Source organism: Primulina eburnea, chromosome 5 (assembly GCF_022965805.1).
Source record: "Primulina eburnea isolate SZY01 chromosome 5, ASM2296580v1, whole genome shotgun sequence".
NCBI classification, from domain to species: domain Eukaryota; kingdom Viridiplantae; phylum Streptophyta; class Magnoliopsida; order Lamiales; family Gesneriaceae; genus Primulina; species Primulina eburnea.
In genome coordinates this window covers 1,816,029-1,843,167 of record NC_133105.1, presented here as the reverse complement: position 1 = coordinate 1,843,167, position 27,139 = coordinate 1,816,029, and the positions used below count along the sequence as shown (strand labels likewise).

The following is a 27,139-nucleotide window of genomic DNA, read 5'->3' as shown; positions in this document are numbered from 1 at the left end:
TTTTTATGCTAAGAGTATTAATTGTTTACTGTAAATATAAGTATGATTTATTTGTCTTACGGATAAAAATTTATAAGATCGTCTCACAAAAGACTTACTCAATATTTTGTTCACTCATAATCGTTATTTTTTTTAAAATCGATATCTGGATTATAAATATTATCTATTCAAATATTCGACCTAACGAATTTTTTTTAACCACGTAACAATTTTAAACACGTACGAAGGCTCGAAAATTTCAAAAAACAGGAATCATGGATCATTCCATCAAATCACCTGAAATTCAACGACATGATTGGATAAATACTTTTCTTCAGAGTTTAACGACGACGTATTTATAGTTTTTTAGTGCATGAATTTCAATTATTCTAAATTTGACGGGACATTTATATTTTAAAATAATAATAATATGAGACACACAAATATATACTCCTTGCCCACGTTAAATGTACGATCTAACTGATACGCAAGAGGAAAGAGCAAATATCAATCTTATTATTATTATTTTTTTATAATAAAATTTTCAAGTCTGCTGATATATAATACATAAAAATATTTCAATAATATTAATTGACATATAAAGCTTGAATTATTAAAAAAATATTATATAAAAATTATTAAATAATAAACAAAAGCTAAAAAAACAAAATTTGAACTATGTAATCATATATATATATATTGTCAAATTGAACCTTTTAGGAGGGATTACTTATAATTTTTTTTGGACAGTGCGGCACAAAAAGAAGTTAAGAACCCTAAAAATCATCCACAGTACTTACTAGTAGATATTGCGATTTGCGGGCATGAACAAAAAAGGTGCATATATCTTATCATACTTACTTTTCTAAAATTGATTTCGAATTTTCAAAAATCAAATTCTAAAATTAAAACTTCTGATTCATCTTTTCTTTAAAAACAAAAGAGAGAAGTTTTTTTAACCATATATTTATCCGAACAGACAATAAAATATTTCTTTCAAAATATTATTAGTTCCATGCATATTTCACTTAGAGTTCAAAATAATCTTGACAAAGTGAAAGGACGTAGCATGACAATGCATGTTTTAATAAAGATGGTTGAAAAAATTTAAACACCACCCAATATTATAAGATATTCTGAATTATCCTTAATTTAATACACATGTAATACAGTAACCTCACGTATGTATTAACGAATTATTATTGTCATCATTCTCATCATTACTATTATCATTACCATTTACGACTCTGAAATTCAAAACCAAAAAAAAAAAAAACCACTACAATATTTTGTATAATTATACAGATAAATGGCAAAGTGGATCTGTAGACGACGATGACAAGGACGAAGATCGAGCGAAGCTCCAGAAATCTGCGTCGGAGCTGGAAAGATTTTCTGGTGTGATATGATCAGAAGAATTATGCATGTTCGGCAATCGTATTTCATTAGTGTTATTACCGAATGAAAATGAGAAATCTTCATCGACAGTCGGGTCGTCGTATCCCGAAAACTGCTTGGAGCCGTGGCAGTCCAGCTGAGACGCCACGAGGCGGTCCAACGCCACCCAGTCACTCGGTTCGATATTGGGTTTGACGGACGAAGATGACTCCATTTCGGCGAGGATGTTATGAACCGTTGGATTTTCCAATCCCGGGAGGTGCACGAAACAAGAAGGATCCTGATCTGGTAAGTAAAGGGTGACACTGTTTGTTTCGTTCTCTTGCTTGCAGGAAGAAGATGATCTTCCCATATACATGAGCAGGTGGTCCAGAACTACATCGTTTTGGGGGTGGTTTGGGGTTAAGATCGAGGTAGACGACGCCATCATGTGCGGCGCAGGGCTTTCCAATGCCTTGTGGTAGTTTTTCTTCTTGAAAACCCGACAGACCACCCAGCCTTCCTCTGTCCCGGAGTCTCCGGTTAAATTATTTGGAGCCTGCAATTTGTTTATTTCAAGAATATAATCAGTTATGTATATCTATATTTGCAAAAAAATTCTTAGTAATTGTGTAAAAAGGTATTAAAACACCATAGATTTCTGTTAAAACCATGTGAGGTTGCTTTTGGAGAAAAGGGTAGATGTTGGTTCGAGAACATGAATTTCAAAGAATAACTCAAATTCGGGTATTTATTTTGAACCCATTGAAATAATTCCGCACTTATTACAAATTAAAATAAATAAACAAATAGGAATTCAAATTATTTATTTGTAATTTTTTGCCATAAACTTTTTGTCGATATAGCTATATACCAAGTGTTATGTGTATTCATCTTATAAATGTCAAATATTATGGTGTGTCCGAAGGTAAAATAAACTTGAGGGCATAATAAGATGTAAAAAGTATCGAGTGATATTACCAACCAAAAAAACAGGTGAGAAAAAATCTTGTAGCTTACATTAGCAGTGGAGTCATGAATGTTTACATGATCATCCAATCTATATTCATGCATGATCCAGTCTGATTTCTGGCCATGCGGAGCCCTTCCTCTGTAGAAAACCAAAGTCTTTCGCATCCCAATCCTCCGGAAATTACTGTGTATCACTTTGTCACGCCCAGTAGCCTTCCAAAAACCCGCAGTAGTGGCCCGATTAGTTCGAGTCCCGGTTGGATACTTCTTGTCTTTGTGACTGAAGAAATACCAGTCATTTTGTGGGGTTGATCCTATTCTGCATTTCTCTGCAAAAAAAATCGTGTCAAGAAATTGGTTTTCATCTACATAAATTTGTTGGGGATAAAATCATTTATATTATATAGATAATAGATATACCTTGAATATCCCAGGGCTCAAGTTTGTTAAGGTCGACATCCCGAATGACATCAAGATCGATTTTCTCGTAGGCGACTTTCTTTCTGAGGTAATAGTGCAGAAGTTCTTCCTCGGTCGGATGAAAACGGAATCCAGGAGGCACCCGGGACTGGCCATTTACGGATAAACTCATGTCCTGATCCGACATTGTAATAATATTATTTTTCTGTCTCTCAAAGTATATATATACTGTGTCACTAAATATTAGCTATGCATAAGTCTACTTTCGCTAGCCGGGAAAGAAGATTGAAATTAAAGATGAGGGTCTTTTTTGTTCTCCTTTCTGAGTGTAAGTGGTGTGAGGATCGGAATTAGGGGAAGATAAAAGAAGAGATCATGTGTTGAGGGAAAAGTGTTTGGAGGAGATGATGATTTATATAAAGTTGTAGGGCTAAGATATATGCATGGGAATTGGGGTTTTTGGTATGATGGAGTTAGAGTGGGGCCTTAATTAGCTTCTTCAACAATACCAACCACATAAATCCAAAGGATATACCATAGGTGAACTAGCAACAAGGAAAAAACTATTCAAATTAATTATTGAAAATAATTAATTATTATTAGTATTTTATTTTTTATATATAAAAAAAGTCGAGTATGAACACCTTAAAATGTGTGTTTCTTAACCCCTAGTTCTAAAATATCATGCATCAGATCATCTGATAATATATTTTTAATGTTCCTAACTTGCACTTATGGCACTGTTTGGTACACGGGATAAGGGTGTGATTGATAAATAATCCGTCTTATCCCACGTTTGGTACGTTTTTAAAAAGCTCATGATAATATCATGTGCCCTTGATAAATACATTTTTAGAAGGATAAAACATTCTTAGTAAGAGGTGTGATAGTTTTAATTTAATGATAAAATATACTACAAATTACTTAATTACCCACATTTATTTAAATGCATTTAAGTTAATGTTAAATGTTTATTAAATACATACATATATATACACACACAAATAGTTACTATATGTACCAAACTGTACCTATATGTATATTATTATACATTGACATCGTTTGATTTCAATAATAAGACATTAAAATATAGCATGTATATCATTGTTTTGTCATATGTTTATCTCAAATTCTACAAATAATTAGAGTTGTATATCATTCTTTTATTTATGTATATCGATAGATTATCTACAAATCATATATTTTCGTCTGTCTTATCCCACAAACCAAATGATGCTATCACAACTTTCTTTTTCCCCATTTTTGTATGGTTGAATTCAAACATCTATAAAAATGCAACGACTTATGTTAATTAAAGAGCCTTGATCGCAGTATCTCACGTTAAAATGAATGATCTTTTCGAAGTCAAAAGGGGAATTATGATTATAAAGAACAAGATAATACAGTAAGATTTTTTTGTAATGTGTCTCTAAAATTATTTATATATTATTAATTTTAGGACTACAATTACAACACGTTATTTATATATATATATATATATATATATGTGTGTGTGTGTGTGTGTGTGTGTGTGTGTGTGTGTGTGTGTGTGTGTGTGTGTGTGTGTTGAATCTATATATACATATAAAAAGAGATTTTTTGTCATATTTGGAAAGTTTCCGCCTAAAAATTGCTATCGGAAGAAATGTTTATTATTACTAATGTATTAACCTACAACGTTAAATATTTGAAAACAAATATGAAAATGTGTAATTAAATATGAAGTTTTTTCAATTTATTTTTAAAATTCAAATTTGAATTTTATATATCTTGAAAAATACATTTAAGTGTTTGTATTGATTATATTATTTAATTTAATTTAATTTCGGTTATGAGTTTGAGTTTTTATATTTTAGTTCTCACTACTCTCTATCATGTTAAATAAAAAATATGTTTTTATACCATATTACGTTTTCAACTTTGTAAAATAGTGTCACCGTATATTCTTGTTTATCGACTTTTCGTAAACTGCTATTATTATAATTTTTGCATCTTAATTAGAACTTTTATATAAATATTTTTAACATGTTCTAAAAAATAACAAATATTTTTAATCAAAATTTATCCATCTAATAAATGAAAAATTCTTCGACTTTTGAAAAAGTATTTATTTATTACTAAAATTTTGATAGAAAAATAATATATGATTTAGTAAATATATTTTTCTATATTTATATTAGTAACAGTTTCACTCAACCAAGATAAAAAGTCAATTTTACAATAAAAAAAAATATTATCGATCCTCATCTAAGCGTTATCTCATAATGATATAAATATTTTGATATATTAATTTTTTATAATGATATTTAAAATTTAAATATATCCATAATATTATATCATAATTTTAATAATTATTCAAAAACTAATACTTTGTTAATTTTAATAAATGATTAAATAAAACAACACTTTGTATACTATATATGTAAATTTAGTTTTATGAAACATCAAATTCGAATGATGGCTCCGACTAAATAGAGTGGAAGAAGGACCCACTATAGGTAGCATAAAGTAGGTCATGGTCCTACCTTGGGCGTTAGAGGTCTCAGTTGTCTAAGCTGAGTCCATCCCAAACCGTGACATCCGACCTTAAAATCTCAAAGAAAAGCTCCCTCCAAACAACCATTATCGTCACACCCATCGCTTAATCATGTTCTTTCCTCTCCTTCACATGGGCAGACCGAATACAATAACTGTGATGTTCACTAATTTCCGTCGTCTAATTTTTCGATTTTGAGTCATAGTTCTGTAATTTTGTTTTTATTCTTCGTCAGTTTTCCAACATCACGTCAATACTATTTCGTTATATTCACTTCATACATTATTTTAATCAGCTCTACTTAGGATTTAACCATGTAAGAGTTTTCGTAATTTTCACACTCATTTATTTTTCAGTACAAAGGAGGAAAAGGGAAACTAGAATTAGGAAGTTTGCAATTAGGTCTTTCATCAAACAGCTTGATACATATAATGAGTTGAGATATATGGTGCTAGGAAAGATGGAGATATTTTCCCCTTTTTTCCATTTTATTTTATACATTTATTTATCAAAACAATATCGAACTATTTTATTATTACTTTAGTTATAATTTTTATTCACTTAGGCAACAATGTAGTCGCTTGTGTGTGTATATATATATAAAAGAAGTCGATTTGATCCATATTATTGTGACAAGTAATAATTTTGGAATAAAAAAAATCATACTTCTTCATATGTTGGATCGGTTCCAAAATCCATATGATCAGGGGCGGCGGCACTAAGGGGCTGGGTTGGGCTCCAGCCCCACTTAAATTTTTTTTTAAAAAAAAAATAAATATGTTTTATTTTAAAAAATTTGTTGATTAGCCTCCATCTGTATTTTTTTCTTTTTTAACTTCTCTATTCTTCTCTTTCAAATCATCACAATTTTGATTACATCAACTTGCCGTAACTTTATAATCGGTCGCCAGTTTTAAAAATCGATTGTAGATTCAGAAAGCCCGCGGAATAAGCTTTTTTTTAATACCAAATTTTCGAAGTTTCTTTGTCGTCTTGAAATCAGCCGTCGTCCATTGGTCGTCGTTTTCACCGAAAATATGAGAAAATCTTAATGTTAGACTTTATACCGCTCGTTCTTGTTGTTCTTCGTTAGATTTCGAATTTTAAAGGTAATTTCAGATTTTAGTATTTCAAAATTTGGGTATTTTGTTTTTTTAATTCCGATAATTGATATATATTAAATTTTTTATTGTAGTTACTATTTTGAGCCGATTGATGATATCGATAATTTTTTAGAATTTATTTGAGCATTATTTCGAATTCCAGATTTTATATTGAGTATTGTCGATTTTTAGTGTAGATTATTTATTATTTGGATGTTTAGACGCTATAGAAAATATAAATACGAATTTATGGAATTTTGTAGGAATTTCGGAAAAATTCAGAATTATGTAAATGGGATTTTCGAATTTATATTCAGTAGTGTTTTAGCTCCACGTTTTTGAAGGAATTAAATATTAAATACTCTTGTTCTATGTTTTCATGAAATCAATGTTTACATATTTTTTATTTTAATTTTTTTAGTTAATTATTTATTTTATTAAATACAGCATGGGACGGAGCCAGCTCCAGGTAATTTTAAATCCTGGCTCCGCCCCTGCATATGATCACAAGATGAATTTTTGTGATATTCGCTAATATTGTTCAAATGTGTACGGGTATCATGTTTTGTATGCATACTTATACATGAAGGCATAAAAAATTAGCTTATTCAATACCTTGAATTGGAAATATATATTTTAATTTTAAAAAAAAAAAACCACACCAGACCCACTTCTACGACAAGATCATTGCATATGCTAAGATCATGGCACCACATCATGGCATATTGACTTATAAATTTTATTATTAATGGAATTAGTTGTTATGGTAAAATTATTCAAAATTGGTATTTTTTTATAGGAAAAATATAATGGCAAATGATGTATATAGGTTATATGGAATTATAATATATTTTTTAGGCTACCGAATATAGAATTTTTAGAATAACCTTACTCGTAATTTTCTATAGGTTATATGGAATTATAATATATTTTTTAGGCTACCGAATATAGAATTTTTAGAATAACCTTACTCGTAATTTTCTTTGGTTTTTCATGAAAAGTTTGGATCTTTCATCCATTGACATGAATAATAATATAATATGGAATAAAAATTTCCATATGCATATACGTGAACTAAAATTTGATTGGATAAAAAAAAAAGAGATATAATTGCGTACTTTAAATTTTCGAACAATAGGCTGGGTATCGAATATGCATATACGTGAACTAAAATTTGATTGGATAAAAAAAGAGAGATATAATTGCGTACTTTAAAATTTTCGAACAATAGGCTGGGTATCGATAATTTTCCAATCAACAAGTCTTTTGTGAGACGATCTCACAAATCTTTATCTGTGAGACAGATCAACCATACCGATATTCACAATAAAAAGTAATATTCTTACCATAAAAAATAACATTTTTTATGGACAACCCAAATAAGAGACTTGTCTCACAAAATACGGCATGTGAGACCGTCTCACATAAATTTTTGCTTTTTCTAATTTAGTAAAATGGGCAAAATGTATATACTTCACTGAACTAATCCAATAAAGTTATTATGCATATTTTTTTCATGATTACATGATTACAAATACTTTTCTTTATTTTTTTTAAATCCTAATTTGGACACAAACTTCGACTTGTATTTTAAAAAACTTTTGTGTGACGGTCTTACGAATTATGTTTATGAGACATATATCTTATTTGAGTTATTCATAAAAAAATATTATTTTTTATGTTAAAAATATTAATTTTTATTATAAATACGAAGATGTTTAATCGTCTCATAAAATACCAATTAAATTTAAAAAGTAAGAAGTAGCATAGAGAGTGTAATAGACATGTAAGTTAGGGCCCGTGTGGGAAGTCAATTTTGAACAGTTGTAGTCTCACAAGACACGTGAAATTAATGCGTGTCCCGTTGAACATATTTGGGATGGATTTTTTCCGAGAAATAAAATTAACATTTGATTCTATTTTAAGAAAGCAACTCGATTAATTAGTAGATACAAAACGGAGTACTTGAGAGGTGATGAACATTTATTAATTTATAAAAACAAGAAATAAGTATTAAAATTGACTTTTAGTCTTGTATATTTTTTCTCGATTAGATTTTTTTGCATGAAAGTGTACATGACATTGACACATCAACATCATGACATTGTCTCATCGACGAATTAAAACTGAAATTTGATAATATATATAATCAAAATAATGACAAACGTAAGTGACCAAATTTGTACTTTTGTCAATAACTTATTATAGTTGGCACCTAAATTATCAAAACTACTTTACGTTTATCAATCTTTATCTATATTCTGAATGTATGAGAATCTAATATAAATTATTTTCTGTCTAAATCATGGTTAATAATAAATCACAAAAATAAGTAACTAGTTTTTAAGATATCAACACACGTATTTTCGTGGATTACTAATAAAAATAAAGACCACCCAATTTTATCACACAAAAACTATTGTCAAATGATCTTACATGTTAGTTTTATGAAATTGATCTCCAGCTCGATCTAATTAATTAAAATTATTATTTTTTACTTCAAAAATATTTTTTCATTTTATTTTATGGATCAAATTGATATGTCTCCCAGATATAGATTTATGATATCATATCACAATAAACATATTCATTTTATTAACGTGTTATTAATATGGCATTTGATTTATGAATTTGAGCATAGGATAGATATTCCATGAACAATCATAAAAGACATAAAACTTATAATAAACATAAATTTTCTATGCTCGACGTCTGTTTCTTAGGCATCCAGCCGTGATCGTTGTGAGATGTCCACACGAACATTTCACAAGAATATAATATTTTCAACGATATGTTCTCACAAACATCTCGCGACGCTGATGAGTACATGCCCTCCAACTTACGCTCATGATAACATAACTATATATGTATGTATGTATATGTAGTAGATAAAGGTTTTTTAAGTCGTGGTTCGAGCATCAAACTACGTCATAGATGATATTCTTGAAAATTTTAGAAAATATATTTTATTGTAAATTAAGTCTTGAAATAAAAAAAAATATTGGAAACCAGTCTTTGTTATTTATTATAAAATTTCGGAAGAGTATCATATCAAAAAAACATATAAAATGTGAAACATATTAAATTTTAAGAATAAAAATGAATTATTTTGTATCTTATAAAATCATGATAAATTTTTAAGCTTAAGCGACAAAAACAAAATTGTACTCGTAATTCAATTTTAAGCAATATAGAATCGATTGAGTCAATTTATAATCATTTATCGATTATAGTTTGCGCATTAAATTCTTACTCAATATTGTAAATAACTGATTAAGATATGATATAATGTTCGTTGGACGTAAATAAATAATTCTTTCCATAACTTGCACGTCTCAGAAAGCATATTTTCATCAATAAAAATTGTTGTCATGTGTATTAATTATGGAAATATAAAATATGTTACAACTCAATAAATTTTATTCAACCTAGGAATTAATATCGTAAAGAATGTTGCCGAAGATTTGGTCTATGTTAGATTTTCCTGACACGATTCAATTTCTCTAAAGCCGCCAATAAAATAAATAAATAATGACCATCTTCAGACAAAAAATTGTGCTAATTAATTAATCGGCACAAGCAATTTAGGCATTACAAAGCATAATTACCCGAATATATATATGTATTATTAGGGGAAAAAAAAAACAAGTTGAGAGACAAATCGTGAATGTCAAAAATTTGTGTAAGACGATTTCATGAGTCGCATTTTGTAAGACATAGATCTTATTTTGGTCATCTATGAAAAAATATTATTTTTTATGCCGAGATTATTACTTTTTATTATGAATAATCGTAGAGCTGACATGTCTCATAGATAAAGATTCGTGAGACTGTCTCGTAAGAACCTACTCATGGTGAATTAATGCAAGATCGATAATTATTACCATGATTATCACTAACAAAAATAAAATAAAATAAAATTATACATATACCGTTATTACATGATTACCATCTCCCTCGTCTTATCATAATCATAATCATAATCATAATCACCATTTTATTTTTTTCTCTTGATTTCTAACCCTAATCATGATTTTAGCCTACAATTGACCAAACAACCACTTCACTTTTACGTACCAGCGCTCCCCTCCTCCTCCTCCTCCCCTAATTTTAATTTTTTTGCAATTATTCTCGTCGGTTGTAGTTGAATATATTCTCACTATTTACCTTATGATAATTTATTTTAACACTGTTGTTACACCTTACAAGTACTAGATTACAGTTCTTATGTCAATTCTTTAACTATATATATATATATATATATATATAGATATATATATATATATATATATCTATATATATAAAATGTTGAGTGTAATAATTGGTTGTGCCGAGAGAGCAATCGAAACGCGATGTTTGAGTTGTACGGTTTAAAAGACTGAAGTTTCACTGTTCTCACTCATTATGTTATTTGGTCCTGAACATATTCTCTCTTTAATTATATGTAGACTTTGACTAATTAAGCTTGATATTTTGAGAAATCAAACTATATTAATAGTGGGTTAATTATGACATCTTAATCTACTGAATACCAGAGATTTAATTCGTTACACTCAACAATTATTTATCGATTTAATCTGTGCATGTACGACCCTTTCAATAATGAAAAAAAAAAAGCAAGTACTCGGTTCGGAAATATGGCAAAAAAGATGACGTGGGATGACGGCAGAATTTGTCATTAGTTTGCAAATCATGCATACACAGACATTATTATGTATGGGAAAAAAATATATCTGTGATGAAAAGCAATCTCAGTATTGCTGTCGCTGTTCATTTAAATTCAATCTTCTTTTGATTGGATTCGGGAAGCGCTGTTTTAACATTATATTCACTATTTTTGTCGCCCCCGCTCGAGCTTCTCTCAAATCTTGGTTAAAGATTCGTTATAAGAATAATAATAATAATAATAAAAGATTTTATTAGAAAATAGAGAATATATATGTAAAATTTCTAATCAAAGTAGCATGTATGTGCGTGTGTGTGTGTGTGTGTGTGTGTGTGTGTGTGTGTATATATATATATATATATATATATATATATATATATACCGGAAAGACACCAAAGATACAATAAATCAATCATGGTGTTGGTTTTAAAAAAATCACTGCTACAAATAAATTTAGGCCAAAGTGCCAAACCAAAATTCTACTTCATCCCGGTTTCAGTTTTACATATGCTTTAGATTTGGCTCGGTTTTGTACGAATATGAAAAACTAATGATAGCTTATGATTGATACGAGAGACATGTAACATTGATTCAAATTCTCTAGAGACTGGTGTTGGACCCAAGACTCCTAAGCTCTCTTCTGGTTTCCCAGCACCCTTTGGTCGAGGTCCGATGAACGGATATCGCGTGTTTCATACTCAAATGGATGTAAATTATTCGCCATGCATCAGACACCATGATAACATCAAAACATATATATAGATGTGAAATGCCTGGAATATGACATAAAGATGTAGTCGTATGAATGAAATACAGGTTGTAATTGAAAATGAAATATTGAGCATCCATATCCATAATACCTGCATGTCACCACAAACCACAAGCTTACCAGAATACAAGATGCAAGAACAAATATTTCAATAACCTTCCCTCACATCCCATGGTTGTGTTCCCGGTGGGTCTCGTGGCGCACCTTCTTGTAGAAAACCGCACCTCCACCATTGGTGTGTTAAAGTCACTCATCATGTGGCGCAAATATAAAGGTATACGTTCCACCAGAACTGCAACGAGTCTATACATTATAACCCAATGAAACAAGTTCGCGGTAGATGTTTTTACCTACGGATGAAGAGCCACATGCTTCGGTTACAGTAGGTATGGGCAAGAATATAACCATGATTTAAGTCAATGCACAAACTCAATGAACGAGATAAAGCATGTAGTGTGTTTGGGATCCAAAATCAAGGAGCGAGAATCGAAATGAAAACTTTGGGCATGAGTCGCATTTCAAGGAATAGATCAAATGAGGTATCAAACCTTCTAAAACTAGATTACACCTTTACCAACTATAGTACAAATCAATTGGCATGCTCCCATACGTGTTTGGATCAATGATTCAACATGAGTTTCTTTGCTTGAGCAATATCACAAAAGTTGTAATGAAATTCAACAATTTAATAAATATGAAAACTAAGACATTGTTTCCCTAATAATTTTTTTATAAATTATTATAATATGATATAGGGATGTATAAACGTCAAAATATTATGTGTTTTAATTAGATTAGAGAGATTTAGAACAATTAACAGGGGAGTAATAAATCCAGTAATCCAGTAATCCATCAAATTTTAAAATTTCTATAATGCATTCGTTATTAATTGTTTTATGAATTATTTTTATAAAAATAATCATAATGAAATTAAAAGGTTATTATTTTATAGTAATGTTATCACAACAAATTAAGAGAGATTGACTCTATTGAGTGATATAAGAAGAAGTAGATTGCTTACAATTTTTATATCAGATCGATCAAGGATTGAGCCCTTGTGAAAATAAAAACTCCACCACCTCCAACTGCACGACCCAAAAGCATATTACTATCCAGGTATGAAAGGTAGTAAAGCCCGCCAACTGATCGCCTTCATACAAATACATCCATATTAAACACAAAACACTCAAACTTAATTATGCTCATCATTTTCAAGATTATCTACCTCTGTAAATTTCTCACAGGAAATTGAGCTTTGAATGATCTAATGAACTGCAAGATCTGCAAAAGGCAGTTACATTTCTTTCAGAGTACATGATAAGCTTCAAAAACCAAGTTGGAACTTGTCCATGTTCATTGACTCTAATCTTAAAAAATTTGTTTCTTCACCAATGACAAAGTCGAGACAGAATGTTGCATCGAAGCTAATTTGTATGTATTCAGTCATCGTATCACCTAAAGTGATGACAAGATACAACTACTGCCCTCAAGAAGTTGAATTAGTGTTCATAATTTTCAACTCCATGCATGGCATTATTCAGGAGGATATGTCACCGAGTTTCCACTGGATCAATAATCCTACCTTCCTTTTACTTATTACAACGTGTTCACTCAGTAGGAGGAAGTAACGGTAAGACAAGTGATATAGAAATACACTTTGCACAAAACCACAGATGTAAACTCGAAAGATCATCATTTACCTGTAAACTCAAAAATTGCCTCGGTAGAATTGATGGAGCAATTAAAGCTTGCAACTCTTCACTGATATTTACATTCTGAATGGATATCTGGCCGAAAATATGGACATGGTCAGAAAGCGTATCCGTGTTTTTATATGGAAAAAATTAATATAATCAGTTGGGAGATAGAAAAAAACGATATGATGTAAACTAGTCTCCAATTATGCAAAATACAAGAAGTAAATAAGTTTGCAAATAGAACATGATGATAAAATTAAGTCAAGCTTTGATCATCTTGTAGACCACACCAATCTAACCGACCTAATGAAAGAACACAAGGTGATTTATTATTATTATTATTATTATAATTCTGCAAAATACATGAAGTATGTTAGCAAATAGAGCATGATGATAAAATTAAGTTATGCTTTGACAGACTTGCAGACACACCAATCTAATTGGCTTAATGAAAGAACAAGAGGATTCGATATTGAAGAAGATTTCCTTGTTTAACGTTACCATGCATGCACTAGATTTTGCTCAACCTAAATTCTTACCTATTTGCTAGGCCATAAATATTGAGGAACATGACAAACAATTACATATAAAAAAGGATTTACTACAAGGGAGATGATCAGATGAAGAGGGAAGGAAACCATCTGAACAGTTCTAAATGATGTACAAAAGACAATGAAGAGAAGGAAAAAAATAAGTTCAGATGTCCAGTTCTTTGGATCACATTTCTCACTGCTCACCCAAAAGCTACTTTAACCATAATTTAAGCTCTTCTTATTTGCAGGATTCATTTCCACACACTAAAGAATTCTACCTTAGCCAAATGCACGATCGAGGCAGCAATACGAACTCTTAAAAAATTTTAGTTTATCATCTTTGCACCAAAAGAGAAAGAACAATTATTTTTTCATGCTTTTGGGCATAACTGTATGAATTTAGGTATAGATTTTACAATAAATATTTAGCAGAACAAAAGTAAGGTATCATTAAATGACAACTAACGAGATTTCATTTTTCAGAGGCAAACCTCTTCAGACTCGAGTTAGTTGTTACCTGCAGAAATAACTGAAAATTTTGCAGGCACGAGCAAGTTTGAATCAAATGCAAAGTACTTATAATTCTTGTTTTAGAGACCAACCTCTTCGAACTCGAGGCAGATGTTGCGTGAAGAAATAACTGAAAATTTTGCAGACACGACCAATGTTGCACCTTCCTGATCCTGCAACAGTAAGAAAATTGCATTTTCCTAAGTAGTGAATTTTATAAATGTGAGTCTTACTCTTACAGAAAATACTAGGAGAAAATAAAACAGGTTTATACTTGGTAAACATTCATGCAATCCACAAAGAAATATGAAAGGAAGTACCTCCAGCAATCTGGGGATGCTCCACTTGACAACATTGCGGACAATGCAATGGCCAGATTTATCTCCGCACTCAAAATTTTGAAAAATTTGATCAACCTGCACACAAGATAACAGGTATTCACACTGCAACATAAACGGGATGTATACGAGTTACCAATATGTAAACTAAGTGGAACCAAAGTAGGACAGGAAAAATTCACACCAATCCCTTATACCTCAAGGAAAGGAAGAGTTGCAGCAGACTGTAGGAGAATGAGGACATCAGGGGCAGATGTATACTGCAAGCGCCACGTTCCATCCAAAATGCGGAGGTCAAGTGGTTTCCCAGCGTCCAACATTTCAACATTTATCTGGCGCCAAACACAACACAAAACATCCATTTTGACACAAATTTCAGTACCAAGCAATAAAATAACTGAACTGAAGTTTTAACTTAGCGTGGAGGGAACAAAGCATGCTAATTCAACCCAAAAAAAAAGAAAAAAAAAAGAAAGAAAACACAAACCAGAGCCTCTTCGATGGAAGAGCGTTGCTCGGTCGTAGCGAGTAGGCCGCGTTTGGTGTCGGCGACAGCTCTGAGCAGCTCAAATTTTCTATCTTCCAATTCAATAGCCGAGTCCTGAATAAAAAGCCATCATCACGGTAAAAAAGAAGAAGTGGGAACGGGATAAAGGTGGGAAAACATAAGATTACCTTGATGCTGGAGGGGATAGAAGAGGAGGCGAGGCATAGTAAAGATTGCAATCGAGTTTGACGCGGAAGATGAAAAGCTAGATAAAGATTTCTTGGGCAAGAAAGGAGCAGTGGAGGATGAAACGGAGTAGTTGAGAGTGGCAACACCAGCGGATACAATGGTCCATCCATGTGCGAACAGAGATCAATCCGAAGACAGCAGTGGTGTGATGGTTCAAGAAGCCAGTACCCGTCCCCGCCTTAAATTGTCCAAGGAGCCGGGATTATATTTGTTTGGGTTAAGTTGTACAAGAAGCCCCAACCCCTATTCCTTCGATTTGAGTAATTAAAATAATAATTTTCATTAAAAATAATAAGGTTCGAAATCACAATCATATTAATTAAAATATTGATTAAATGAATAATATCAGCAATGCTAACATTTTAAAATTAATTAATAGCAACTAATAATATTACTAAAATTAGGGATGTACAAATTTAAATTAAAACAAATGGCCGACAAAATCGATTTAAAACTTTTTTAAAAATAATATAAATATTACCTTGGAACACCATTCTCTATTTTGTGATCATCATGTGTTTCTTCAGAAAAATCATTCTTTATTTTGTGATCATCGTGTTTCTCTATGAATTTTCTTTTTCAAGGATTTTTATCCTTGGAACCGTCTGACCTTCCACGCTTCAGGCGTTTAATGACATCATGAGTATCTTCCATTTGTTTCTTTGGAATTTCAATTCGAGCAGGCGCATTTGCAGCATGTGTATATGATTTAGTTACCCCTTTTGTGTCTGCAAATGCATTTGGTATTTGATTTGCTATTCTTTGCAAGTGTACAATTTGTTGTACATCTTTTTCACATTGTTTTGTTCTTGGATCCAGATGTAACAATGATGATACATACCATGTAATTTCTTTTTCGGTATGTTTCTGTTCTCCCCCTAACATTGGAAAGATTTCCTCATTAAAATGACAATCAGCAAAACGTGCTGTGAACACATCTCCTGTCTGAGGTTCAAGATATCGAATGATTGATGGACTATCATAACCGATATAAATTCCAACCTTTCTTTGAGGTCCCATTTTCTTTCGTTGTGGTGGTGCAATAGGCACATACACCATACATCCAAAAATTCTCAGATGAGAAATGTCTGGTTCTTTACCAAATGCAAGCTGTAATGGGGAGTATTTATGATATGCACTTGGTCTGATGCGAATTAATGAAGCAGCATGTAAAATTGCATGTCCCCATATAGAAATAGGGAGCTTTGTTTTCATAATCATTGGTCTAGCAATCATTTGCAAACGTTTAATCAATGATTCAGCCAATCTATTCTGTGTATGTACATGAGCAACATGATGTTCAACAATGATTCCCATAGACATACAATAATCATTGAAAGTCTGGGAAGTAAATTCACCAGCATTATCAAGTCTAATTTTCTTGATTGTATAATCGGGAAATTGATTCCTCAATTTTATTATTTGAGCAAGTAATCTTGCAAATGCAACATTTCGAGTTGACAATAAACATACATGTGACCATCTGCTGGAGGCATCAATCAATATCATAAAGTATCTGAATGGTCCACATGGTGGATGGATTGGTCCACAAATATCACCCTGAATACGTTCAAGAAACATTGGTGATTCAGTTTGGATTTTGACTGTTGATGGTCTTATAATAATTTTTCCAAGAGAACATGCTTTACATTGAAACTTATTATTCTGAAAGATCTTCTGGTCTTTCAGTGGATGACCATGTGTATTTTCTATAATTCTTCGCATCATTGTTGAACCAGGATGTCCCAATCGATCATGCCAATTGGTTAATATCGAAGAATTATCAACTACCATGTTTGATTCAATGGGACTTATATGTGTATAATGCAATCCAGTAGGGAGCATTGGTAGTTTTTCAATCACATATTTCTTTCCTGATTTATATGTGATAAGGCACATATATTTCTCATTCCCTTCATTCATTGTTTGAGTATCATACTCATGAGAATATATATCATTAAAACTCAACAAATTTCTTTTCAATTGTGGTGAATATAAAGCATCATTGATAAAAAATTTTGTACCATTAGGTAACAAAAATTGTGCTTTACCACATCCTTTAATCAAGTCTACAGGACCTGATATTGTATTCACCGTTGTTTTTGTTGGTTTTAGTTCCAAGAAATATCTTTTATCTCGGAGGATAGTGTGCGTTGTACTACTATCGGGTATGCAAACTTCAGTTTTGCTCATAGCATTTTCCATATTTGAACTTCAAAAAATATGCAATGAAATAAATTACTGGCAATATATATTTAAATATAACACATATCATAATTATACAATAAAACATTATTCTATGAATACATGAAAAATAAATTATTGTACATTTATATTCTACCATTATATTGTTCATTTTCAGAGAAATCATTGAGAAAATCTGTAGCATCAAAATTGTTCATTTCTATCCCACCAACATGTTGATCATTTCCAGAGAAATCATTCATAAAATCACCAGCATCAAAATGAGTTGAATCACTCAAACGGTCACTGCGTTCAGTGAAGTTGGTCTCCTTTTCTTTCCCCTTTAATGATTCTTTATAAAGTTTACAAAGGTGCTCAGGGGCTCGACAAACTTTGGACCAATGTCCTGGAGTACCACATCTGTAACAAGAACTTTCATATATCTTTTTGAGTGATTTTCATTAACACTTGTATTCTCATGATGTCTTTTTTGTGGATGGTTTGAGACGCTCTTTTGAGATAAGTTATAAAAATAACTATCTCTATTATTTTCAAAACCACGGCCGCGTCCACGACCACGACCAATTTCACGTCCACGTCCACGTCCACGACCTCGACCTCGACCTCGACCAAAATCTTGTTTTTGAATTTGATTTTGGTTCCGAGGTTTAAATTCATTTTTACTTACAACATTTACTTCTGGAAATGTTGTTGATCCAGTGGGTCGGGACTGATGATTTCTCATTAATAGCTCGTTGTTTTATTTCGCCACAAGAAGACAGACGATGAGCTCAGAATATCTCGCAAATCCACGTACTCTATATTTTTGTTGTAGAGTAATATTTGATGCATGAAACGTGGAAAATGTTTTTTCAAGCATCTCAGATTCTGTGACCTCATGTCCACAAAATTTTAGTTGCGAGATTATTCGATACATCGCTGAATTATAATCACTGACTTTCTTAAAATCTTGGAATCTTAACATATTCCATTCACGGGCGGTCGGAAGTATAACTTCCCTTATATGTTCAAATCTTTCTTTCAATCCTTTCCACAAAGCCATGAGATTTTTTCAGTCAGATATTCACATTTTAATCCCTCGTCGAGATGTCGACGTAAAAATATCATGGCTCTTGCCTTTTCTTGTGATGTACATATGCCATTTTCTTTAATAGTCTCGCTTAGACCCAATGACTCAAGATGCATTTCTACATCGAGAGTCCATGACATATAATTCTTTCCCGTGATGTCGAGCGCAACAAATTCGAGCTTTGTTAAATTTGACATGGTGGTACTAAAAAAATTACGATGCATTTTATTAGTTAATAAATATTGCAATACAAAGTAACGGATAAACAACAAGTACAAGCATTTGTAAAAATAAAGAAAACGCACGAGGAGGATATTCTCCTATAAATACATGACTCGTGAGTATGATAACCAAAATAATTAAAAATATCCTTGAGAAAGCCATCTTCTTTTTTCTTCAAAAAATTTGATGAAGAATAATTTTTAGAGAAGAAGAGAAAGTTGTAGTGATTGAATGTGTTTGTGAGATCATATTTATAGGGCAAAAACTAGCCGTTTTTTACCATTTATGACCGTTGGTGTACAAAAAAAATAAATGTATGTATTTGTATAATTTTATGGTAATAATATGATGTATATAATATTAGACATGTTTAAATAATTATATATATCATATCATAATATTATAATGAGTGTCATAATTTATTTTGTTTAAAAACCTTATAGGCTTTTATACTTGTCGTATCCCTTACCGGGAGTGTGGGATGTCGTCTTAACATCCTCCCAGGATTTATAACAAGTTTATGAAAAATTTATTTTTATTATTTTTAATAATAACATTATATTGTATATTAAATAAATACACAATAAATAAATAATAGTAAAATAAATATAATTACTTTTGTTACCTTTTTCTTCTGTTTGGAGCTTGGAAAAGTATGTAGGACTTTTAGAGCTTCGTGCTGATAACGTGTTGTGAAAAAGTAAAAATTTATGATAAAAAGTAAAAATCTCAAACTCTCAAAATTTACCAAACTACACACTTTATAATATTTTTCTCTCTACTCAATTGTGATTTTCTTCACAAATGAGAGATCTATTTATAGAGTTTCATTACACATAATCCAAAAAATAAAATACATCATTACCTACATCATTACACACAAATTTCTAACTTTACAAATCTTATTTTCAACCTTCAAATATTCAACTATTACTTTTCAATATTCAAATCATTTATTTTTAACAATCACAAGCCTTCTGTATTTGGTTGAACTAACCTTGACCCATAATCCGAACGCTCTTCCAGGATCTTCACTTGAATTAAATCGGGCGGGCAGTCGGATGCTCCAATTATAAAAACCGGGTCGCGATATTTTGGAGCTCTCTCGGGCGCCACTCCATTCACCAACCCAAATTACACAGTCCCTTCGATTCCGTTCTGTGCTCTCAAACGAAACGATAATCTTCAAATCCGATGACCTTTTCCATCAATAATTGTTCGTGAAGAGGTATGTTTTTATTTATTTATTTTCTGATTATGTGTTTTGGTTAAAATATATGGATAAATCAATCTGGATATTGAGTTTGCAATGAAGTAGTTTTATGAGGATTTTGGGTTTCATTGCTTGAAATTAATTCTAGGTTTTTGAGAGGCCTTCTGTCGAGATGAAAAATCATTCGCATAGGCTTTCCACATCGGAAGCACACGAGGACTGGGTGGACGGATCATGGACAGTTGATTGCGTGTGCGGTGTGAATTTCGATGATGGTGAAGAGATGGTGAATTGCGATGAGTGCGGGGTGTGGGTTCACACACGATGCTCACGCTATGTCAAAAGTGAAAAATCTTTTGCTTGTGATAAGTGCAAGAGCAGGAAACATGACGGTACTGGTGTTGGAAATGATAGCGAGGAGACTGAAGTTGCCGAATTTCTTGTCGAGTTGCCTACCAAAACGTTGAGGATGAGCAACCCAAACCCAGCAAGTGCTTCCTCACGTAAGCCAGCTAGGCTCTGGACTGATATACCTATGGAGGAGAGGGTTCACGTGCAAGGGGTACCTGGTGGAGATCCTGGATTGTTTTCTGGGATTAAAATGTTGTCTATTTATGGTCCTGAGTTGTGGAAGGCTACTGGATATGTGCCTAAAAACTTTAATTTTCAGTATTCCGAATTCCCTTGCTCTAGTAATGGTGAGGTAGAGGAAAATAAAGAAGATTTCGTTAAGAAGAGAACTGAAGGAGATGCCAATCAAGGTGATGATGATGCTGGGGTTTTATTCTCTTTGGCAAATGAGGGGGGAAATATTTTGGCTGCTCCAAACGTGGATACTGTTGGTATAAAAAGCCCTGAAGGAGGTGGCTGTTATGAGAAAGTGGCTTCAAGACAGAGGAAGAAATCGGATTATGAAAATCCTGATTTTGTCTGCTCTGAGGATAATTTGATTGATAGAAGATCAGTGCAGCCTATTTTATTAAACTGTGGCAAGCGCAAGAAAGAGACATTTGGTGCTTCAAAGGATCAAAATGTGAAGAAAAAGGCAAGGAGCAATGAGAAAGGGGGAGATGCTATGAAGCGACTTGTTCATGCGTCTAAGGAAGGTGAGTTGATTTACATCTTGCTCTCCATTTTGAAGTTTTCATTGCAATTGGCATTGTGATGTTTATTTTAAATAAATATGTTACAGAAAACTACTCATGACTATTGCTTCCTGCATTTTTTATTGCATGAACTATGATTATGACCATGATTTTTTTTTTTATATTATGTTTCACATTATTAGATACTGAGAAACGTTTGGAATGTTTTAAAGATGGAAGGCTTCAGGTCAACAATGGCATAGAGTGTGGCAGAGATGTTCTTGCTGATCAACAATCTTATGGTCTTGGTGAATGTGCTACGAACTTAGCGACTAATGGGCGTGGTCTAGATGCTTCCCTTGGGACTAATGTTTCAAGTGATGGGATATCAAAGAAAGAGACCAAAGAAGATCACATTACCATGAGGTCAGTGAGTTTATCTGACTCTGGTAATAAAGGTTCAAACCTCAATTCTGAGGAGCCACCCTTGAAAGAAGAGGTATATGTTCGCAAATCACTTCATGTAATTCCTTAAATTAAGACGAGACAACATGGTGTATGAGAAAATTTTTGTATCTAGGAGTTCAATGTTCCCGAGTTTGAGACACTTGAAGGGGAGTAGAAAACCAGATTTAACTTTTTTTAAAAAAATAGAAAAGGAAAAAAAAAACCTTTCAATTAATAATACCACCTACTGCATGTTAAGGATCTCATGTTTAACTCATGGAATACCAATCCGCCACTGACTTTGAGTTTATCCGAGTATTCCTGTTGATAACATACCATATTTAGTTGGTGGAGTATAAACTGTGTATGCTATATTGTGTAAACTGGTTACCAATCTTTGAATTTTTCACGGCTGGTTATTTTGTAGCTTGATCTCTTAGCCCGGTCTAGAATATATAGAATATGGAATTCATGGCATACGTATGTCTCATTAAATACAATTTTAACTTTGAATTCATAGTCTGGGATATAGATTCTGAAAGTTTCATGTTTCATGGAATCTCTACCAGTACAATGGGGAATAGTAAGAGTAAACATTAGTTCTGGGCGAACTCTAAATTCTTGTTGGTCGCCGATCATTTAAGTATGGATAAGAGAGAGTTGGAATATCAAGTTTGCAAATCTAACTTACTGTTTCTTTTTACCATGGAAACTTATATCATGTCATGTGCTTTGGCTTGTTTGTTTCAACATTGTTTTGCTTAACAATCCTTCTATGGAAAGATTTGGGGCTTCAATTATCCCTTGTTGATAATTTCAAAATTGGAGGATTATATGGGGAGGATGAGGATGAAGCCCACAAGGAACATAAAAGAGATATACTTACAGGTGGAAAGGTTTTGTACAAGAAAATTTCAGCTAGAAAATGTGATGATGGAATGTTGCCTGTAAAATTATGACTGGATGAATTAATCCTGACAATTCCTCATCACAGTTTACTAGCCTAATTATTTGATACCTTGATATTGTCTTTTCTAGAAACCATTTTTCTCTTATTATGCCCTCGAAGCCTGCCTGAAATGTACGCTGAATCTTATATATAGGGATATATTGCACCTAACACGCTAACACTATGTCATACCTAGCATGGTCCCTGCATGTACTTCTCAGTTCTCACCAAATTTTTAAAAATCCGTTTCCCTATGAGCTCATCTATAATCTATATATATCAATTCAGCCTCAAAAGAGCAGTCACTTTTCTTGCAAATAACATTTTCTAGTTGGCCAGCACCAAGCATTTCTCTTCCTCTTCCTTTTTGCAAATTCTTCCTCATTTGGTTAATCTCTGCACTTATCAAGTTTCTGAACTGCCACTATTTTTGTTTATTATGTCATATATTAAATAGGGTCAAGATATTCTTCAGAGTTGTCAGGATATTGGAGGAGGAACGGGAGCCGGAATTAGCTCACATGACAAGGATTCATTGGTTGGAGAAGTGACACTTGCTGGTCCAAATGCTAAAGAGAGTAAAAATGGCCAAGATCCGAACATAGAGGAGGCCAGCTCATACCCTAATAAGAAATTGAAAGCAGAGGTAGATGTTGATGATTTTGGGTCTTTACCTTTGGATCGTGTGAAGTTGAACACTGCAAAGCCTGATAGTCAGCGTCCAGAATCCTCTGATTATGTTTTCTCTGAACATTGTAGAGTGATTATTTCACCAGGTTCTGAAGCAGTTGACCACGGAGCGGATGCTGGTAATAAGATTCCAGATGTTGCTGTTATTACCAAAACAGATCAATCTGATGATTCACTTTGTAATCCCTATCAATCCAAGCGAGAACCAACGGGTTCAGAGGCTTCTATGGGAGCAAGAAAAAGGTCTTCTGAACTTGCACATACTTCAGAAGTGGCCAAGGAAATGCTTAAATCAAGTAAAGAAGTCACGACCAATTCAACACCTTACCACAGTAAAGTGGTGGTTTCAGTGGGAAAGTCCACAACTTCAGTCAGTACCTTGTCCAAATTCTCTGACAATCATTTGACCCCAACTGCTCAAAACCATACTATTGACAGTAAGAAGAAGGAATTGTCTGAAAGCACTGCTGAAACTACTAAAGACAATTCAGCTAATGATTTGGAAAGGGATGCCAGAAAATGTTGGAGACCGAGGAAGTTTGTGAAAGAATCTTCAAGGTTGAACCCTCCATCAGAAACATCACAGTTAACTAAGTTGTCACAGACTTTAGATTCGAAGAAAATATCATCTGATTCAAAGGAATTCGCCACTCATTCTTCTTCTAAAGTACCGTTGATATCTAAGGTAAAAGATGCCCCAGGATCTGTGGAATGTGCCCATCCACCACAGGCTGATGGTGCCACAAACCTGCAGAGTAAAGCTGCTGGTTCATTTGTACCTAGCAAAGCTGACAAGTTTTATCATTCTGGTAGTCATCCATCTTCCAGAGGAAATGTGGCTTCCGTGGCTGCTCCATCATCTTCAAATGTTCCTGCTGCCTTGAGTGATGAAGAGGTATAAGCCAGAACAAAAAAATAATTCTCTCTTCCGTTCTTTTGTTTTCAAGAAATTTTATAACTGATCACTCGTATTTGCTATGTTCTCGGTAGCTTGCTTTTCTGTTGCATCAAGAACTAAATAGCTCCCCTCGAGTTCCCAGAGTTCCACGCATGCGTCATGCTGGCAGTTTACCTCAGCTAGCATCTCCAACTGCAACAAGCATGCTGATGAAGCGAACATCTAGCAGTTGTTGGAAAGATCATGGCATGGTAAGCGAGCTTAGATGTTCTATTCTTAGCTTCTTGGTAAATTGTGCTATTGTTTGGGTTAAGTGGTGAGTCTCATGTTTCTGAATGATTAGTCTTCTAGGAGAAAAGTCAAGGATTTTTCTAGGGATGTTTCACATCATAGTCAAGAGAGAGACAATGAAGCTAAGAAGATGGACCGAAAACCTTCTTCACCTGAAAGCAGGAGGCGAGATACTGGATGTAGCCTTGATCGGCTTTCTAGAAGAGAAATAAATGGTGGTTCAGATAAGGGAGTGCACTCTATGAAGATGAGAAAAGTAAGCAGCTCTTTATCATCTTCCAGCAATGCTCATGGACGTGATTTATCATCCAGTCACCTCTCATCTAGGAATTCCTCTGATGATGATCCACGGATGCTTGGTCATCCAACCAATCGTACTTTACCAGGTTTGTTTCGCTTTAGAAATTAAGACTTGTAAACAGACACTTTTCTACTTTGGAGTACTTGGAGATATTTTCCCCTCACTTTGATAACACTGTAACTTGTAGGTTTGATTGCTGAGATTATGAGTGAAGGAAAGCGCATGACTTATGAAGAACTCTGCAATGCTGTTCTTCCGGTATTGATGAATTTGATATGAAAATTCAATTCCTTGTCTTGCCCCAACTCCTTCACTCGTGATTGAGATGTAACTAAATTTTTATTTGCTCTCAGCATTGGCCACACTTGAGGAAGCACAATGGAGAGCGTTATGCATATTCTAGTCACTCACAGGCTGTTCTTGATTGCTTGAGGAACAGAAGCGAATGGGCTCGTTTGGTTGATCGTGGTCCCAAAGTAAGTCGATGCAACTTATTTACCTCCCCAGCTCCCTGCCCTCTAACCTTGAAATCCCTAGAAATACTGATTTTGGCTATTTTATATACAAATATCTATCCTTTTATTTCTTTGATCCTTTTCTTTATATGTTATAACTTATACCCTGTTGATTGAGCTAACATATAATCACACAACAGATAGAATAATGTAATCATTTACCCATTGTAAAAGTTTAAATATCGCTCCCTAAGCTATTGTCTTTACCTCATTTTGACTGTACCCTATCTATGGCCTTAAAAAAGGACGGTAAATCATTGTTGTATAATAACTGTTTGATGGATCAAGTGAGTACCACTAGTCACCGTATATTCATGTATTCTTTTATAGGGTATAGACTTGTCTAGGATCCTGCATTTACTTCAGTCTTGTGTTGAAAGTATGTGAAATTCCCTTGCTTGATCACAAACATTTTTTCTATACTTTATCAAAAGCATTATAATTTTTTTTCATATCGTGCCTTTTCTCGTTTATTTTGTGAAAACTTGTTGGCCAATCCTCTGTATCTTTTTGCTTATGGTTTTGTTTTAAAACTCTGGGTATATTCACAATAGCCTTGAGTATCTCTTCAGTGATGGTCGATTGTGTAGTTTCAGGTTTCTTTCTCATCAGTTTGGTGGTTAATTTGTCATCAATAAGCTTGTTGACTTTATTCAAAACAATCGCCTCTTGGATGTTATGTTTCCCCATTCAGTCGTCTTTTATCATTTTTCTCTGAAGCGGGAAAACGTTTGTTGATACTTCTCATTCTTGTCTGTTGGTTTTGAAACCGATATTGTTTGTTGCCTCTATGTTTGACTATGAATCACAACATCAACTGAGCGTGAAGTTATCTATTCCAGACTAGTGGAAGTAGAAAGCGACGCAAGCTTGACACCGATTCCGTGAGTGTCGAGTCAGAGGATAATGAAGACAGCAGAAGCAAGGATGCTGGGAGCAGGAGTTTTGAATCTCAGCAAGAAGAATTCCCTAAGGGTAAGCGAAAAGCCAGAACACGTGGACGATTGGCTTTACCGGGAAGAGGTATCGTTAGAGGGAGACGGAGGGCTGGTGTTGTCAGTGACGATGAAAGTGAACCCTTTTCTAATTCTAGTGAAGATAGTGTGTCCAGTGAAGAAGAGATACAGGTGGTGGGACACCACCTATAGTTGGGAACGAGGCCTCTGCTAGCTCGGAGGAGGTCCAATAGATGGATCTTATAATTATTAGACATGTTGTACAGCTGAGGTTAGTGGTTTAGCTTTAGTTAAGAGCCGTCGTTGGCTTGGTTTATTGAAATGTCTCGAGGTACTTCTGTACGATCCATCTAACGTGTAATCTCGATGTTTCATTCATTTAGGCCATTAGGATAGGAAGGATATTTTGAACGTATATGATGCAAATTGCAATGCAAGACTTGTGTGCATATAAGTTGATATTCATTGTTTTCGGATACTCGTAAGATTTCGAATGTTCAATATGGAAGGTTTTGTCCTGTTTGAAGTTAAGCTCTTGTGTCACTGATATCGGAACCTTTAATTTGTTGCCTTCTGTCAGAAGCTCTCTTGAAATGGGAATCTCAGATCTCGTGTGGGCGAAGTGCAGTTAGGAATCATCAATTAATCTAAAGGAAAACTTT

The 27,139-nt window shown here is 33.2% G+C and overlaps 3 protein-coding genes across 6 annotated transcripts; 1 reads left to right on the top strand and 2 right to left on the bottom strand.

Annotated features, from left to right (window-relative positions):
- Positions 1-1,079: 1,079 nt before the first annotated feature.
- Positions 1,080-3,140, bottom strand: LOC140831573 (NAC domain-containing protein 43-like). Its single transcript, XM_073195314.1, has 3 exons — positions 2,749-3,140; positions 2,377-2,657; positions 1,080-1,915 (listed from the first exon to the last, which is right to left on the bottom strand). Exons 1-3 carry the CDS (start codon positions 2,933-2,935, stop codon positions 1,277-1,279), a joined length of 1,107 nt encoding a protein of 368 aa, XP_073051415.1. The 5' UTR covers positions 2,936-3,140; the 3' UTR covers positions 1,080-1,276.
- Positions 3,141-11,790: 8,650 nt separating this feature from the next.
- Positions 11,791-15,852, bottom strand: LOC140832152 (probable plastid-lipid-associated protein 10, chloroplastic). 3 transcript variants are annotated; one of them, XM_073196002.1, is made up of 9 exons: positions 15,576-15,850; positions 15,388-15,501; positions 15,098-15,232; positions 14,883-14,978; positions 14,655-14,735; positions 13,523-13,609; positions 13,048-13,103; positions 12,844-12,972; positions 11,791-12,172 (listed from the first exon to the last, which is right to left on the bottom strand). In XM_073196002.1, the coding sequence occupies exons 1-8, from the start codon at positions 15,744-15,746 to the stop codon at positions 12,849-12,851; spliced, it is 864 nt and encodes a 287-aa protein (XP_073052103.1). In that variant the 5' UTR covers positions 15,747-15,850; the 3' UTR covers positions 11,791-12,172; positions 12,844-12,848. The 3 variants fall into 3 exon arrangements, with proteins under 3 accessions (XP_073052103.1, XP_073052104.1, XP_073052105.1); XM_073196003.1 differs by having other exon boundaries at positions 11,791-12,114; XM_073196004.1 differs by lacking the exon at positions 14,655-14,735 and having other exon boundaries at positions 15,576-15,852.
- A 4,328-nt stretch (positions 15,853-20,180) lies between these two features.
- On the top strand, positions 20,181-26,951 carry LOC140832151 (uncharacterized). Of its 2 annotated transcripts, none has more exons than XM_073196000.1 (9): positions 20,181-20,360; positions 20,494-21,451; positions 21,634-21,929; positions 23,284-24,411; positions 24,507-24,665; positions 24,758-25,091; positions 25,194-25,264; positions 25,360-25,482; positions 26,364-26,951. In XM_073196000.1, the coding sequence occupies exons 2-9, from the start codon at positions 20,518-20,520 to the stop codon at positions 26,667-26,669; spliced, it is 3,351 nt and encodes a 1,116-aa protein (XP_073052101.1). In that variant the 5' UTR covers positions 20,181-20,360; positions 20,494-20,517; the 3' UTR covers positions 26,670-26,951. The 2 variants fall into 2 exon arrangements, with proteins under 2 accessions (XP_073052101.1, XP_073052102.1); XM_073196001.1 differs by having other exon boundaries at positions 20,183-20,360; positions 21,664-21,929.
- Positions 26,952-27,139: the final 188 nt, after the last annotated feature.